Source organism: Corvus hawaiiensis, chromosome 6 (assembly GCF_020740725.1).
Source record: "Corvus hawaiiensis isolate bCorHaw1 chromosome 6, bCorHaw1.pri.cur, whole genome shotgun sequence".
In the NCBI taxonomy this organism is placed as follows: Eukaryota; Metazoa; Chordata; class Aves; order Passeriformes; family Corvidae; genus Corvus; species Corvus hawaiiensis.
The window spans coordinates 33956181-33974081 of NC_063218.1; the positions used below are offsets into that span (position 1 = coordinate 33956181).

A 17901-nucleotide genomic window follows, 5' to 3' on the forward strand; every position below is an offset into this window, starting at 1 on the left:
GAAGGGAATGGTCCTACTCTTGTGCTGTCACTTCTTCAGGCTGTCAGGCAGCTATGTAGCATTTCTCTAGGAACACTTATCTCTGGATGTGGATAAGACTGCTGGAAAGGCAAACATTGAGGGTTGCTAGTCTTTAGGACCTGCCAGCATATGGCTACAGAACTGCTGGTGGCAGATGAGTGAAGGCAACCCTCATTTCTGCTGGTGGCAGGTGAGTGAAGGCAACCCTGATTTCTGCTACACCTTCCCAGCCAAGTTCTCCCTTTCTTGCCCATTCTTGGACCTGGATTTGACTTGTTCTCCATCTTGTCCCTTGCTGTCACTGCATCTCATCATATCCTGGGCACTCTGCTCCTGTCATTGAGCCTTGTCATTGAAACCTTCTTCACTGGCCAGTCGCAATAACTGTATTTCCTGCTGGTGCTGTCACAGCTGTCACTTTTGCCTGTATTGTGTTACCTTTGCCTGTCTTGGTTGGGTATGGACTTACTGATACCACTCCCAAGAACAACTGGTTTTCTTCACTGGTAGTTGCTGGTCTAGCATAGAAACCAACAGCATGGTGCCAACACATAGCTTCTTTCCTAGAATTAAGCTGGTCAGTAAAAAATCTTGATGTCAGTATCAAACTGGCATGGAATAATATGTTCTGCAGACAGAATACCTTTCCAGGTACTCCAAGTTCTTGATTGCCAGGTGATATGTCTCCCAGTGCTTATAACACTGCTTATTCACTCCTTCCCTTCTGAAATCATCTTTGACAGTCATTCTTGGCTGTGTGGCTTTTATTTCTGCCCTTCAACCCCTGACTTAGTGCTCAGTCCTGCAGCTCTTGTCCAGCTGGAGGGAGCTGATTCATTTCAAGCTTTCCCTTCATCAGTGATCTGCAGTGATACAAGAGCTCAGACCACCTGGCCCTTCTTGGCACTTCTGTTTCTATAATACTCCTCAGAGTGCAGAATGTCTGCTTCCCAAAGGTACATTATTCTCTATAGCCTGTTCACAAGCTGGTCTGCCTCTCTCCCCTTCTCCATTACTCAAGAAGCACAGAAGGACTAGTTTAGACAATATGCTTAATTTTTAGATGATTACAGTAATAGACAATGAATCCAGCTCTTACTGTTTTTCTCCATGGGCTCCTGAGCCAGAGCAGTAATTACTAAGTAGTCCAAAACAAGTGATAAGGGTGTGTCTGAAAAACCTACTTCTTTCACAGAACCTTCTCTACTTGTAGACAAGTCCTCACCAGTACTCTTAAGTATTTGTTTCCTGAGGACCTGCCAAGCAGCCCTATCTTTGCGATTTAATCCTGAGGTACAACATTCCCTTCCTTTTCCCCAATGAAGCATGCCTATCATGGACAAGGGGGTAAAGGCTGTGAAGCTGACAGGAAGGTATAAGGTGCTGGTTTTCACTTAGGGTTCAACATACTCAGGCACCTGTTCACAGCGAAGGCTCAAAGACTGGGAAGTAGACCAGAATATCCATCCACCATTGTAAATCAGTGTTTCCCTAGCAGGGCATAGCACTGCAGATTGCTGTCAGTATGCTAGACTGGAAGGAATTTAGAGTGAGTTAACTGCTGGACTTGTACCAGAGCCACCATAAAAGAATATCTTACCTGTTTCTCTGCATCCTCAGCTCTTTGCTCTGCTTCTATCACTCTCTGTTCCAATTCCTGCATCTTCAGAAACAGAAAAGAAAGAAGAGGGGGAAAGAAGGAAAACAAATTAACATCACCTGGAAATCCACATTTTACTCAGGACTTGTGCAAGCCTACAGATTTTTGGCATATTTTGAGTTAACTGGACAGCTTTGACCAGGAAAAAAAAAAAGCCTTTGACCTTTTGCAGTCTTCTGCCCTACTTTGAATATACCGGAACCATTTTCTCATTAGTGAGCTTCATCATTCATTACATGGGTCAAAGGAACAGTGCCAAAGCCTTGACCTCATCTCTACAATTTACACACCATGGGCTGTCCTTGCAAGGAGCCTGTCCACAGAGAACCATTCTTCCCTGATCTTATTTCATCTAGGATTCCTTCACAATGGTAAATAAAAATGAATGTATCTTGGAAAGCTCACAGCAGGTTCTCTATGATGCCACATTATAACCAGTGAATACTTTGCTTTGGCTTCAAAAGCATCACAGACTCATAACTGACAAGATTAACAATGATCTTAATTTTCCTATGATTCTTTTCATTTTGAAGAGCTTTGCAAACTGACAATTCTGTGATTCGACATCTGAGCATTGCTGCTATTGAAGTCAAAGGACACTGAATAGAATTTTATCCTAAGTGTTTGTAAGTCTCTTCATTCTCGTTAAATGCAGAGGTACCTGGGATTCTTCTAATAATTTACCACTAGAGCCCATTTTTGGGGGGAAGGTGGTTGGTTTGGGGGGGTTTTTTGGTGTTTTTTGTTTGTTTTTCATTTTAATTTTTCTTTAAATAGCAACCTAGTATCTCATTTGATGTTTGTCAAGGTCATCTTCCACCTGGCCTACTTCAATGGGTCTCAGATTTAAGCCCATTAATACAAAGTCAGTGACACTAAGTTTCACCCACCAAGTTGCAAAATTTGAGGAATGCTTCATGGAGTTTCCAGCACTTACTTATGTTTTACTATGGAAAGAATGACATAGAAGAATCTTCAGAAGATTAAAAGAATCATGCTTAAAGACGGAAAACTATAAAGGGAACTGGGCTCCTTTTCTCTCCAACACATTTTGTGGTTCTTGATAAAGCACTGGAGCCAAGTGTTCAGGTTGGTCACTAACAGGACCAAACCAGTATTTCTGAAAATGGGACTTACTCCTCCTGGGCTGATCACCCAGAATGGATGGGGCAGCATTCCCCTGTTTCCATTTGCCTTCCTTCATATGGCAACAAGACAACTCTTCTTTCCATACATGCTCACTGACACAAAAGCAGACTGACCCCTATCAACAAACATATCAAAAGGTACATACACATAGACACCTCAATAGTCACGTAACTAAAAAAGCAATGTCATAAATTAAAACCATGAAGATCAAAACCTGCTACATTTAGCATGATACCTCTCCGATTTGCTTTTTCAGTGGAACAATCAAATACATCAGTCTCTGTAACTTAATATCCAAATCAAGGATGCTTCCTTGGCAGAGGAACAGAGAGACACCACAGAAGACTGCAGTCAGACAAAGCTGCTCTGACCAAAGAGTCTTAGAGAAGAGACTGAGCTCAAGGCAATCTAACATCAACAGCTGTGTCACATGAGTATGTGTCCCTCCAGTACAGTGATGTACCCATGCATTTATCTATTAGTGTCTGCACAGTCATCACCCCAGACAGGTAGCAGCAAAACACATTGGCAAAAGAGAGATGTCAACAATAATTACTGTGGAGACTTAATATGCTTTGGGAAACAAAGAGTGTTTAAGACAGTAGCTTCAGAATCAATGGTTTCTCCTAGTTGTCTGATTAATTGACAGGGTTTACATTCACAGCACAGATGAAATTCTGGGCCTTTTTACCAAGCTATCCTCTTAAACTAATAATTCAATCCTCCACAAGGATCATGAAACACTCAGGTTATTTTAAGAAGACAGCACTGTTCTGACTGAAAACCTCCTTGTTGTCCCAGCAGTTGCTTTGCATTGCTAGCAGTTATGGATCTTGATGAGGACAGAGAATCTAACTTGGGACCATTCCTGATCCCAAAAAAGTTATGAAACTTGTGCAAGCAGGGTGACATGGCTAAGTTCCAGCCAAATCAATTACTTTTGTCACCCTAATTCGCTCTGTAGCCTTAAATGAACTTGTACTTTTCTTAATTTCCTGTCCTACATCGTTGGGTTGTCCTACTATGAACTGTTAAATAACTGCTGTGTTCCTCATGTACATGAAATCATTATTTCACTCATCCCCAGTGTCAGCACTCTCACTGGAGCACAATCAGATTTAATACATACATGCTTGTATGGCTCTTTCAAATCCCTCAATGAATTAATAATAATGCTTGGTATTTACATGGGTCCTTTCATTCAAAATGCTTTATAATTTGACAAATGCTACTAAGCAATGTGACCCAGGTCACATAAAAAACTTCGTAACCAAGCCAAATGCACGGAACTCTTCTTTCAAACACTAGCCCAGACAGCTTGTACGGGAGAAACAGGACTAGTTGAATAGCCATGCTTACATGAAACAAAAGAGCCTTTTTCCAAATGTTCATTGTTTACTGAAGTAAGACAGAAGCAGGTTAAGTTACCCAGACGGCCCTTCTAAGAGCTGCAAAAGATCCTCCCATCAGCCATTCACACAGGCTTTCCCGATGGCTCAGAAGAGGCTACATAAAATTGAGTGAAAAGAAGTTCCTACACCTCTCAGCTTCATTTTCCTCCTGCTGTTCTGTTCCAGATCTCACTCCTATCCAGGTCAACTTGCTGCCAAGGCAACGGCCTGCTATGCCACTCACCAACAAAGGAGTATCCCTTTTCCTTGTGTGTGTACAAGAAAGTCAGGTTGAAAAGACCTGCCTGTTTCCAAAGCGATCCCTGCTAATGCCCACAAGGTAGGACTCAGGGGTCTCATGCCCTGTGGGGTCCAGCAGAATGGCAGAGCTTTGTCTGGGAGACCAGGGGCTAAGGCTCTTCCGCCATGCCATCCCCCAGCCAGGCTCTGTGCAGCTTGGGCAGCTCTGTTTGATAGCTGAGACCAGACTATCAGCGTGGAAGTTCACACTATGTGAACTAGGGCACTGCCTGTTAAACCTCTGGGTTTTAAATTCCTCATGTTCTGAACAGCGATCTAGATTATTCAATCTAAGCGGATTTAAAAAATCTGAAGTATTTAAACTGTTAGAGCACATTGTACTACCAATGCCAGGCATGAGTGGTCAGGTTTTTTGTGAGCTAAAACAGTAAAAACTGTCTTGAAATCATAAAATTAGTTACAAAGAATAATTTAAGATGTGGGGGATCAGGTTTTCAAGCCCTTCAATGAGTCACCTCCAGACCTAAGACAACCTAGCTGGTGAGCAAGTATCACACCCTTGTTAACATTGTTCTTCATTTTCACCACCTAAAACCACTTTAAAAAAAATAATTTTCCTGTTGCTGCAAACCATATTGGAAGGATCTCAGGACAAGGCTTACCACAGGCTGGCACACAGCTTCAAACTGTGCAGACTTCACATTTTTCCAAAATGGTCTCCCCTCACTGCCACAAAAACCCTCTTTTGAAATGCAGGACTCCCAGTAAGTCTGAATCTCTTCATTCTCATAATGAGGGAAAAAACTTAAAAATCACAGTTGCTATAAAATCTATGACAAAAATCCCTGAAGCTGCCATCACTAGACATAAACCAAGCACCTCCTTCAGTTCTGCATCACTACCCACCTGAGGGTGAGAAGGATGCAGCGCAGGCAGGAGCCCCTGTTGCTGTGACTGCCGGGGTGTCCTGCAGTGACTGAGGAAGAGGGAAGGAGGGTCTCTGAGCAAACCATTACAGACCAGTTGGGAACCTAAGGCCCAGGACACTTCCCAAGAGGAGTGTTCAGCATGAGCACTGTGTGTCTTGAGTCCACCAGCAGCAGGAGAGCCTGCTGGAGCTGCCCCACAGTCCCTGCTGAGGCTTCCCACATGACATTCAGAGTTGGGAATTGCAAGCCTGTTAGCTCTTTGACCCTTCAAGTAAAGCTACAACAGCACTGTACAAGTAGTTACAGAATAACCTGATCACTGAACCAAGCTACTCCTTAATCTTAACAAAGGGAACATCGCTTTGACTAAAAGGCTGGAGAAATGGCAGCCAGGCCCCTGAAGCAGATGAAAATTTAATTCTCTGCCATGACCCACAAACTTCCCTAAAGAGATAGTCAAAATATATCTGGCAAGTCTGTTCTCCAACAAGGAAGTCTGGTAGGTGGGTTTGTCTTGTGTGGGTAGTAAGGAAGTTTCTCAAAGCAGAAATTAATAAAGCACAAAAATACATATTTCATAATGCAGCAAACTTAAAAGTACTGCATATGAGTACTGGTTGTCTTTACCAGACCTGTTACACATCTACACATGATTTTTTTAATGTGCCTTTATCTAAATGGACTTTACAACCACTTTCAATGTTTTTCAACATAAGTAATCACTAAGGTTCATCTCAGAAGCTAATTTGAAGAGATGAAGGAGCTGCTTAAAACTACACAATTCCTTAAAATATGAAGGGTGGAAAAAATGTCTCATGCAGTACATGGCAATAGTGAAAATATAATTACAGTGAAAGGAAGGATGAAAATTACTCCACTCTCAAGTAGCTGTCATCTGGATGTTTTTACATCCAAAACCAACAAACAAGAATATACACAGAAGTTACATAATACAAAATGGAGCAAAAATGAGTTTAGAATGTATCTGTCATTAGGTATAGTAAACTGCAGTCAGCTGTACAGATTTCAACTTCATTAGTAAAACTGTGACAGAAAGAAACTGTTCTCACTTTCCTACAGTAATTGAGTATCTGAGCAATCTTGGACTGGACTGTGATAATGTAAGACACATTTTGAAAAAAATAAGGATCCCCACAGCAACCTACAAACTTGGACTTTATACAAATGTAGGGAAAAAGCTTTAATTCGAATTGAAAACCAACATCATTTAAGGTAAAGAAAAACCACAAAAAATTCACACCATGACAAAAACAAACAAAAAACTAAAAGTCCAATAAAATCCTCAAATCTTTGCCAGTCCTCTCCTCCAGGATGCAAACAAATTCACTGAGGGCACTTGAAGGAGATTAGTAGGAGATGTCTCTAAAACCACAGATCCCATGCAAGTTTCTAACATCCAGATCTCAAAGTATCTGGCCTTGCTCTTCAGTATCCCCAGGATGTTTTGACTGGATATGAAGTGTTATTCTAACACTATGGCAATACACATATCCCTGCCTTGGCTTTCAACATTATAGCATAATTTGCACTCTTATAAGCTTTTCTGTTGCCAGCCAAGTCCTCATCCTACCGATCTTATCCAAAACATCCATCTTTCTCTGCAGTTGTCTCAGTCACTTTAGATATCCAGAATCTTGCTGGTACAGTGTTTTCCACTAGAGTCCAAAAACTTGGTGATTTTGCAGTAAACAAGGCTAATTCTTATTATGCCACTTTACACCACTGTGACAGGCACATCTCTGCATCTCAACTGATAAGCAGAGAGCAAAGCTGTACTTAATCAATCCTCACTGCAAGTAACAGATCTATTGGATAGCTCAGTATTTACAGATTTTTTGCTTTTGTGTCGTAACTCATTGCAAAGTAAAAGAAGTCACCACTGCCTCACCTTCTCAGCTAACAGCTCTCGGATCTTGCTTGCCTGCAAGCGGAATTTGAAGAGCTGGGACTCCAACACAAGGCATCGCTTTTGCCAGTCCATACAGCTTCCATTCTCCACTGTGAGTTCTGCCATTGTGAAGTTAATCATCCATTTAGGATGTCGTCCGAGGTGCTCTAAAAATCCTACAGAATCGAAGGGGAAAAAAAAGTATATATTTTAGAAGGACAAACTTATCACCCCTGTGCCTAGTTTTCATTGGTCCATCTTACAGAACTGGTATCAAAGGCCATTTCTTCTCCAAGCAGAAGATTAAGTGGTACTACCCTGAGTCACTGATATTGCCCTCTGCCAGAGGTCACCCTTAATGGATAAACATTTACCTTTAGAATGAGTAAATAATTTGCTAATGCATTATACTGTATATTCCAGAAACAACCTTACTGCCACCCTCACAGTCTTGCTCAGCTTCTACCCAGAGATTAGGAGTATTTTTTATCCCTGCCTCCTTTGTTCCAGTATGGCGGTAAACTCTCAAGTCACTAAAACCTCCTGCTTCAGATATCACACACACATTTTCATCTTGTGTCTTATCTCATAAAGACTGTATTAAGATGATGTGATGTATTAAGCAACTGTTCCCAATCCTTAACTACTTGACACAGTCAGTTGACAATAAGAGTGGAAGTGCCCCAGTATCTAAACAGTTGCTCTGTTAAAACAAAGAGAATCCATCCAGGAATAAGTTAGGGCTAAAGACAAAACATGCTGCTCTACTGAGGTCCTTGTAGACATCAAGAGATATACACAACTCCAGAAACTGAAAAAAGCTGTAGTTTTTGAAGATCTTTTATTTTCCTACTCAGTAACTGTTTAGACATTTCAGATACTCTGTGCTTATTGTAAAAGGCATGAAAAATCTAGGTAATAAAGTGTTCTTAACCAAATTCAGGTATTTGTGAAATAAAAGGTCAACTCTGTGTGTGTAGTCCAGCAGCCAGCTGTATTATCAAACAACAAAAAATGTTTACAAAGTCAGAACAGCTATTAGCTCAGCTTCATCAGAACAACTAAATCCTTATTTGTTAAAGGAACTTCTCACCAGCTCACAGGCAAACTCGCAAGTCCCAAACAGTGACAGATCAAGGAACAGTCCAAGACTTGCAAGAGAGCAACAAAGTCACTCAGCCTCATTGCCCTTACACCTGCCTTTCTCTGCAGAGAGGAAAAGTTTAAGATGTCCCTCCAGCTGTACCCACTTGTCAGGATACCTGGTTCATGTTTCGCATGTAAAACTTGAGATTCAAATTACCATGAGTATACATAATAGTGTGAGTATACATAACACAGCAAGCCACTCAATCCAGCTGTATGTCTGATGTTCCAAGTTAAGGACCAACATTTTATACCCCTTGGCTACAAACATTACCTGTGAGTTATTTTTATGTTCAGGTTGCTTTGTTCAGTAATAGAAAGTTTCCCAGACAGCAAGTTGCCTACTTTTCCAAAGAGTTGTGAAAGACTATTCCAGAAGGTAGGTTTAAGTAAAACAAAGCAAAGGTACACTCCTGTGCAGTAATGCAGCACTGAAAACACGCGACAGTAGGAAAGAAGACTACTGTTTTACAAGCAGCACACTTACAGCTCTACAGAAATAGAGGCCGTCCTTTTCCACAGCCCATCCAGCACACTGAGCTAATCTCTAGCCCTAACTCCTTGCCAGGCACTTAACCAGCTTACCTTTGGTACACTTCTCAACACCACAGTGTTTCCCTGTAAGGTAGTGCTCTCAGTTCTCCCCAAGCCGAAAGAGTGCACTAAGTCAAGGAAGGATCCTACAACACTGTTAAGTTTGTTTACAGCTAACTCTGTTTTGGACTTAAATAATACTTCAGCTCTCAAATGAAATTCTGTCTCTTTCATACAAGTGTAAGGAGCTTTTAGTCTTTATTCATAAAGTTTAAGTCCAAAGAGGACATACAAATGAATGGAATGGGATAACGACACAAAGTAAAATGAAACTGATGTACCAAACAACTTAAGCCCAAGCAGAATTTTCCCGCACAGACCATAACTTCTGGTTGAATTAAAATACCCTTGTTCTGAATAGGGGGTCCAGGATGGTATAGGTGTCCTGAATCATTCCATCTTGTTCTTTATCACTGCAGACAACTGCATTTTATAATCCCTTTCATAAATGAATACTGCCCTTCCCTAGAACCATGCTGGCAGTTTTGCTCCCACTATTCCTATTATTCTAGAACCTCACCTCTTTAATGAGCTGCTTTCCAATTACCAGCATAAATATAATCATAACCAGCTTGTATCTGTTAATTCTTGTAGATTATTGCCCCTCAGTTTAGCTAGGTTTTTTTCCTCCCTCATATTTATCCCTTGATATATTTATAGATATCAAAAGCTTCTCCTTAAAGGCCTCATTTTGCAAGGCTAGAGATAAGGGGTTCCTTTAGTTTCATAAGAAAAAGCTCCCTGCTCTCCCTCTGCACCTGTTCCAGCTTCCATGCACATAATATAGAAGAGCTGGTTCTTCTCTTCTCGCTCCCCTTCATAGTCATGGGTGACCACAACTGCATGTGAAAGGCAGCATGCATCCACAACAAAGCCTTGTGTAAAGGCATGTAGCACTTTCCCCTTTCCTAGGGAATGCCTCATCTGATTGTGTTTGCCTTTTTTACAACTATATTGCACTGGTGGTCGACATTCACAAACTGACAGAGCTGGAGCAGAGGAAGCTCAGCTGACTTTTCCTTTGTAAATGGCAGATGTGGGAGAGCAGGAGGGTAATTACAAATGGACTAGAACAGATTAATAAAGCTCAGGTCTGTGGCAGATCTACAAAAGATCAAGATTCTCTGTACTACAGGCCGTTGTGGTACCACACAATAAGACAAGATGCAACAGACAGAAACTGATGCACAAGAAGTTTCACTTGAACATAAGGAAGAACTTCTTTATTGTGCAGGTGACTGAGCACTGGAACAGGTTGCCCAGAGAGGTTGCGGAGTCTCCTCACTGGAGATATTCAAGAACCATCTGGATGCAATCCTGTGCAATGTTCTCTAGGATGGTCCTGTTTGAACACAGATGTTGGATCAGATGACCCACCATGGTCCCCCTCCAACCTGACCCATTCTGTGATTGCAAAAGTCAACATGCCAGTGGTTACCCTGTGATTGATTAGTACCACCATATGTTATATTTTTAATTACAGGCAGTATTTTTAAGGATCACTAATATTTAAAAGACACAGTTTGTTTTTGGGTATCTGGAAGTCTTACTGTTTATGCAACTGAATCTCTTCCTCCTCTGATGATTTTAAAGAGCGCTCTTGCAGGTTTTGCGCCCACTTTATTACTACTTCTAATGTGCGATTTTGCTTTGTGTCATTAGATTAATCCCCTGTGTCAGCAGTCAATTCAGTAAAATACCTACCCTCTAACAGCCCCCTCTTCAGCACTGTGTTGTCACATTCTCTTCTGTCATTTGTCTATCTTACCATTCTTCTATTAATCCCCATCCTCCACTTAAGCTAATAACTTCCCCATGTGTCATCATACCAAATGATTTCTGAAGTCTGGAGATTAGAATTATAGCTTTTCTCCTAGCAAAAACCTTACACTTTTTCAGAGAAAGATGTTGTATCACAATGTCTAATATTTACCTCTAGATTACAACTTTATTTACAAAACTTATTCTGCATTTTCATTTACTGTTAAAATGCTCATGTTCTCCTGAACGTAAGCAGTTCATCTGTACTCTGTGAATTACAATAGCAACTTCATTTTGACAGACTGACTTTAAATCCCTTCTATTGGATCTGCTATTTCACATGCCCTTTTTCATAAGTCTTAACCATCTTTTCTCACCACATTCTTTGATTCCCCTTCCTCTCCCAGATATTGGTCCTTTTCATATCAGATAAAGAATTTATATGGATACATTTATATAAAACTGGCTCTTTTTGCCCTAATGCATATGAAGAAGTTGGGAGCCAGATATTTTCAGAGGCAATACTCTTATTTTAGGGACTTGGAACACAGGAGACAGCCACTCTGTTCAAACAAGCTGAGATTTTCAAAACTTCATTCTGAGGTGCATACTGCCACTTCTTAAAGAGCAGCTTGATTTTCAGTGTTAAGTATCCAACAACTGTCAGTGACAATAACGACAGATAAAAAGTCCTTAAAACTGGGAGAAAAAAATGACTGAACCACCTGCTAAATGCAGTCAAAATTAGAAGTCTCATGCATATATCTGTAAGTTTTGATCCATGTCAGAGACAGTTCTGACTCTAAATGCCATATCCAAAATAAATATGATCATATTTACTTGGAATGCCCATACCCAGTTGTAATTCTGATGAAGCTGAAATTTAAATCAAGATGTCATGTGTTTGGGGGTTTTTCTTTGTGTTTTTAAGCTACAATCAGCTGATGTTGCAGATGTAGGTGGATTCAGAACTAGAATTCAAAACACTTCAGAGACTTTGTACACTTCCACCTGAAAAGCCAAAACAATCAATCAACGTGAAGTCTTTCAGGTGCAGATACAAATGCAAGTAAAGTGTTGGCAGCTTTGTTCATGCAGTGCAAACAGTGAAGACAAGTGAAGCACTATTTCCATATTTCAGATGTGTCTGCTCAGCTCAGCAATAGGTTTACGCAGGCTGTCATAGGGATTCACAGCACATGGGGACGGCAGGTCTTAGCACCTGCCCGGAAAAAGCACCAGACCCTGTCTGAACACCCGAACTGAATACTGCTCTAACTTTCAGCTACTATCTTACTACAAAAGGAATCAGTAGAAACGTGATAAATGTAACATATGAAAGGGGAGAGATTTCTTCCCATGTCACTGAATCAGCATCAAGGGAGTCAGCAGTACAGGCGATGGGCAAAACTTAGTGGGGAAATACTAATCAACACTTCACTTTCCACTTCATAATCGTCTCACCCCCCAGCTTTTTAGCCCTGAGGCCATCGGAATTGTTCAGCCACACAGCTATTTCCCGTTCAGGAGTGCGGCCTGAGATGTGCAGAGCATGGGCGGGGAGGGGCGTGGGGGGAGAAAATTACACAAAAACTGTGGAAAGGACAAGGAAAAGGCTTGTCGCGGGCTTGGGGTGGGAGGGAGCGGGGAATAATTTCCCCTCTACATCAGTGCAGGTGGCTTAGCTAGTAAAAGTGCCTAGAGGCAGGAAGAAGGGCTCTCAGTCGTGCCGTTCTACCTGCAGAGGTCTTGCCCCGCACACCGAGGCTTACCAGGAAGGCAGAAGAGACCGCAGAGCCTACACACATTTAGTTCTTGGGCTGCATTTTCCCGTTGGTCTGGCCATTCCTCCCCCCACTTCTTCCATGTCTCTTCAGGGCCAAAGTCCCAGACCCGAAAGCAAACCTCAGTTAACAGATATGACACGATATCACCCCCAGAATGCTCCCGCCAGTTCCCTCATGGTCACCTTTAAAGAAAGACAAGCTGGGGTAAAAGGCTGTGCCAGCCAGCCCCGCGCACACCGGCCCTCCAGAGCCCCCGGCCGCCCCCTCGCCCCCCCGGGGCACCTCCCCGCCCGCGCTCACCTTGGCCGGCGCGGGGCTCTCTGCCCGGCGGGGCAGGGCGGGCGCAGCCGGCGGCGTCCCGGGGCTCCCGACCCGCGGCGCGGCGGGGCCGGCCCTGGCCGCGGGCGGTTGCGCGGTGCCGGGCGGCAGGCAGGTGCCCGGCACGGCTCCTGTCCCATTCAGCACTTTGCCATTCCCTCCCCGGTTTCCTTCGGGCGGGAGAGCCCGGCTCAAATATCAGAGCCAGCCCTCCCGAGGAGCGCAGGAACTGACATCAGCCGCCCCAGGCTTTTAACCCCTTCCCGGGCTCGGCGGCGAGGCAGGTGGGGCGGGCAGCGCCGGGTGCCGGGGCGGCCCGGGGCACAAGAGTGGCAGCCGCGCTCTGCCGCGGGCGGGGACATCCCCCTCTCCGCCCACCCGGCACCCTCAGGGAGTGCCACCGAGTTTGCTGAGATTTCCCTTGCAGTCGTCTCCCAGCCGTCAGAGCTGATGTTACCCAAAGTGTCCCCAGATCACCAGGGCAGCGGCGTTTTCCGTGGAGAAGGTGGGCAAGGAGCTGGTACCCACAGAAGCACGCTGTCCTTGCCGCCACTGCAGCCCTGAGGGGCTGGTGTTTCGTCTGAGGCTCCAGGTGGAGCACCCTTTGCTGGTTGTAGGCAGACCCAGGGCATGAGGTTGATGCCAGGACAGAGATGAAAACCAAACTAGTGTAATGGTCTCCTGGCCAGAGGACACCAACCTGCACCATGTACTTTGGCCATTTCTCACATAAAATGGCTTAAACAAACAGGTCCGGAGCCTCAAGCATTTCTAATGATAGCTGCCAGCACACAAAATATGTTATTCAGGCATCAGGCCATCACTTACTGAGCTACTTTACATGCAGCAATGCCTTATATGAATATATAGGTGACCTATAGGAATATATTGCCTGTGTTATACCAAGACCTGGTGATATCTCACTGCCTCGGGAGGCTGGGCACTGGCAGCAAGAGTGGGCACACAGTGTGCTGCTGGCTGCTGCCCTCTGCCCTAGCCACTCCCTGACACCCCAGGCTGGCCAAGCCCACACTCTCTCCCTTTGTGTTGAGCAGGCCAGGGTGTGCAAATGGAAGTGAAAGGGACTGAAAACAAGTGAGGGTGGCAGGATGAAATGCCCCCAGAGATTTGTGCCTCAGACCAGTGTGTGTCAAAGAAAAAGGCCTGTTGTTCTGGTTCAGGTTTAGCAACTGCTTGTTGCTCATTCCATTATCAGGCACATTACTTCCATCAGAGGTACTTTTAAAATGTCTATATGAGGCTCCCCTCAGTGGAGATAACAACAGGCATGCTGACGTGCATCCTTCCGGCCATTTTTCATGGACCTTTCACATGGCTTGCTTTGCTGCCATGAAAGTTGGTCTCATCTTGAGAAAGTGAGTCTGGCTTGTTGGGGAAGGGCTGCACCAGAATGGTATCTTGAGTGATTATAAGAGATCCATGTGTGCTCTGAAACTGTACTTTGGCACCTGTTGAGACTACTCATGCAAAACAGGGCAGTCTGAAATAAGCAGGCTTCAACAATCTACAAAGGAAGCACACAGGGGAACTGAACAAAATTATCTCCTAGTATGATAAGCAACACTATTCACTAGATATGGTTCAACAAGATCTTAGGAGTTGTTATCTGGCTCATGGATACTGCCTTGTTCGAGATCTGCTGTTTATTAAGCTTTCATTGTAAACTCTTTCCTCACATTGATAGTGTGCTTTCACTGATGTCTCGGCAGAGAAACATTGGGTACCAAATCACTTACGATGCAAAAATTAAAAGACTGATGTGATTAAGTGGTTAAAATATAAAAAAATAACTGAAAACATAAGGTCAAGATTTGGACACTGGAGTGAATAAAGGCAGACTCTGAAATCTACACCTCATTATCCAAATAAGTAGTCAGATTTCCAAAGACTTGGAGGACCCTGCAGTTCCCTAAAGATGGTGTCGCTTTTTATTTCTCATTTGTTTCCAGTTCCATGTGAATTTGGTTGAATGAAGCTGCCTGTTCCTAGCTAAGAGACAAAGCATGCATTACAGAGATGGTTCAGGCAGAGAGCAGGATAGCACTACACAGGGATGGCTGGAGAGCCAGCTGGAGATAGGCAAAGAACTGAAAAGAAGAGGCCTCCTTGTGAGGAGCTCTCCCATTTGGACAGCTGAGCAGGGACAGCCAGGAATACAAGCTGGATGTTGGGACAGCATCACCCAAGGAGATTTCTCCAGCAATTCCCCGTGGAAAGGACTCCAGTTGCCTACAGTCTGTATGCTGTGTGTGAGTCTGTATTAATCATTATGCCCAGTGATCAAGGAGTTGCAAAAAATAACCAGAAACAGCACAGTTTGTGCCTCCCTATAGGTATTTCAGAAAGCAAAATGTAGCTTCATGCTTTACAGAGTCCACTCCTGAACTGAGGCTGGCCAAAGAGAAAGTGAGAAAAGGAGCTATTCCCTTCATGCTCCCATCCTCTTCTTGCTCCTTTCAACCACAGCATGCAAGCACAATATTTCTTCATCTGAATTTTATAAGGTATTTTTAATCTTCCCTTAAAAGCACTGGTCAAGTTCTCTCATTTGCACCAGCAAAGCCAACAGGATCATACCACCCACTGAAATGTCAATATCTGGCCTTGTGTTTTTCCCAGGCAACAAAGCTTGACTGCCAGGACATTCCTCAGCCACTGAACTTTATACGAAGTACCTCCCTAAGAATTGCCTGTGCACACCTTGCTTTAACCCCTGGAGGCCCAGAACCACATTAGCATTCACATAACAATGTTCTGCCATGTATTTAATGCAATTATTCTTCAAAGCTATGCCTCCTTATATCTTCTGTCACTTCTGTTAAAGTATTTAACAAAATTATTATTAAAAAAAAAATCATGGTTTCCATTAAATGATACAAATAGAAAAGTAGTTTTGACTTCAGAAGGAGAAGGTTGTAAGAACAACCAGTAATATCTCATTGTTCCCAAATTATTTCCCTTGGCAGTTGCCTTTAATATGGCTGCTCAAGCACTGTATGTCAGGTCTTTCCAATTTGCAGACAAATCATTCAGCAAAAAGTAAAATTTACTATAAACAGCAAATATATTATTGACAAAACAAACTCTCTGGCTGATCCAAGAGAACTAGCTTGGCACTGCTAGACTATACTGTTAGATTATCGTTATCACAATGCAAGCACAGGCTGCTTTGTTGAGAGGACCATATCCAAGATAACTAAACAGAAGGACAAAGAGATAAATGAGGTATCAGAAGATGAGAGCAGAATAAACTCTTTCTCTTAGTAAGCAAAGTTGTCATAGTTCTGCAGGTGGGAGAGAGCATTATGTTCCAGACACAATGCTGCTGAAAACTTACAAAAGGGGCAAGGACACCAGCCAGACCAAAAGTCCATATGTCAGAGCCCCACTGAAAGCTCAGTCCTATGTGGGAAAAAATTTGCATGAAAACAAAACAGTACCTTGAAACACCTGTTTGAGGTACTTCTTGCTCTTGACAAGCGGCTTAGGCTTCATGTTGTCGTTCTATAAATTCCACCTGTTAGAGGCTTAAAAAGGTTGAAAATGGCCTTTGTGCCTAGTTCCCTTACTCTCTGTCTTCTGGATTTGGAGTGTGCTGACAGACACAACACAGAGTTGCAATCCCCTGCCTTTCTTCTCTTCTAATCAGCAATGACAAGTTCATGCAGCATTAAAATAAGAGACTGGCAGCTGTGCATCACCTTGCTGCATAAACCAGTTGCTTGTGGGAGGACCCAGTGGGAGGGCCAGGAAACCATTGCCCTCCAGTATCTTGTCAGCTGTTTTTGATCATGTCATGGTCATCTTGTCACACTTCACACACAGATGCTATTCAAGCCAAAACTTGAGCAAGAACACATGTTTTATATATACAGTCTTGACTGGCACAGAGCAAAACAATGGAGAATTCCCATTTTCCTTAGGGAGTCATCCCAGGGGCAACTCAAGTGTTATTCTCAGTATTAATAGCTCTTGCTTTGTTTCATCTCTGGTTTTCTCCAGTTTCAACTTCTAAGTACCAGATTTCACTATGTCTTTTTCCAATAGATTAAGAAGTCATCAACTATCATTAAAGTAGCCAGTGATAAAAAACTTAACTTTCTCTTCTATAAAAATACACAAATATAACATCTCTCGCAATAATTTATATTTTCTAATGCTTGTATTCCCATAGGTTTATCTAGATCATAGATTAGACAACTGGAGCTTAAAATGTTAATTTGGGATTGTTATCAGCATTCTGGTGTGTGCCTGTTCAACTCCCATTTCAGAGCGGGGAAGAAAGGAGGATGGTATGTGGGAGTCTTCAAGCTGAGGACAAGGAAAACAGTCCTTGCAAATGTATTTGTTTTGTGTGGTCTTTTTGCGTCTGGCACTGGCTGGTATACAGCCCATAAGGTTCCCACATACCACAGCATACTGAATCTGTTTCTGAGTCCACAGGCTACAGCTGTAACTGCTGTGCAAGTGGTGCTGCACATGATGCATGTCACAGGTAAACTGTGTCAAGCCACATGCTGCAAGTTCACAGACAGAGCTGGCTCAACAGCACTTGCAAAAACAAATTTTGCTGCCCTTAGGATGAGAGGCCTGGCTGCTCCTGCCAATGAGAAGGAGGTATAGAAGAGGGTGCTGGAGCTGTGACAAAGTACTGGAAGGAATCAGGAAGAGCCCTGGAGAGTTGGACCTGCTGCTCTAGCAGCCCCTGTGCTGTGAGAGAGGGCCACGTCTGCTGCTGCAAGGGACAGTTCATATCCCTCAGACTTTCCTTGAATGGCAGGAACAGGTCTTTCCTCCCAGGGGGAGGGAAGCTCAGGCAAAGTAGGCAATAGCCTGTGGTAATTCACAGGTACCCTGTGAAATGCCAGGAAAATACCTATTTACAGAGTTGTCTCTGGAAGCTCAATGCAAAAATCTGCACCAAAGAGATCCAAACAACATGGGGAGCAGGGAA

General features: G+C 43.2%; 1 protein-coding gene across 3 annotated transcripts in view; it reads right to left on the reverse strand.

Annotated features, from left to right (window-relative positions):
- Positions 1-12964, reverse strand: part of PLEKHH1 (pleckstrin homology, MyTH4 and FERM domain containing H1) — a 50711-nt gene extending 37747 nt beyond the window's left edge. For 2 of the 3 annotated variants that reach the window (XM_048307388.1, XM_048307390.1), the window contains exons 1-3: positions 12909-12964; positions 7321-7496; positions 1622-1684 (exon numbers count right to left, since the gene is read on the reverse strand). In XM_048307388.1, the coding sequence (XP_048163345.1) occupies positions 1622-1684; positions 7321-7461 (204 nt within the window). In that variant the 5' untranslated portion in view covers positions 7462-7496; positions 12909-12964. The remainder of the gene's footprint in view (positions 1-1621; positions 1685-7320; positions 7497-12908) is intronic. The other variant, XM_048307389.1, reaches the window with a different exon arrangement.
- Between the last annotated feature and the right edge of the window lie 4937 nt (positions 12965-17901).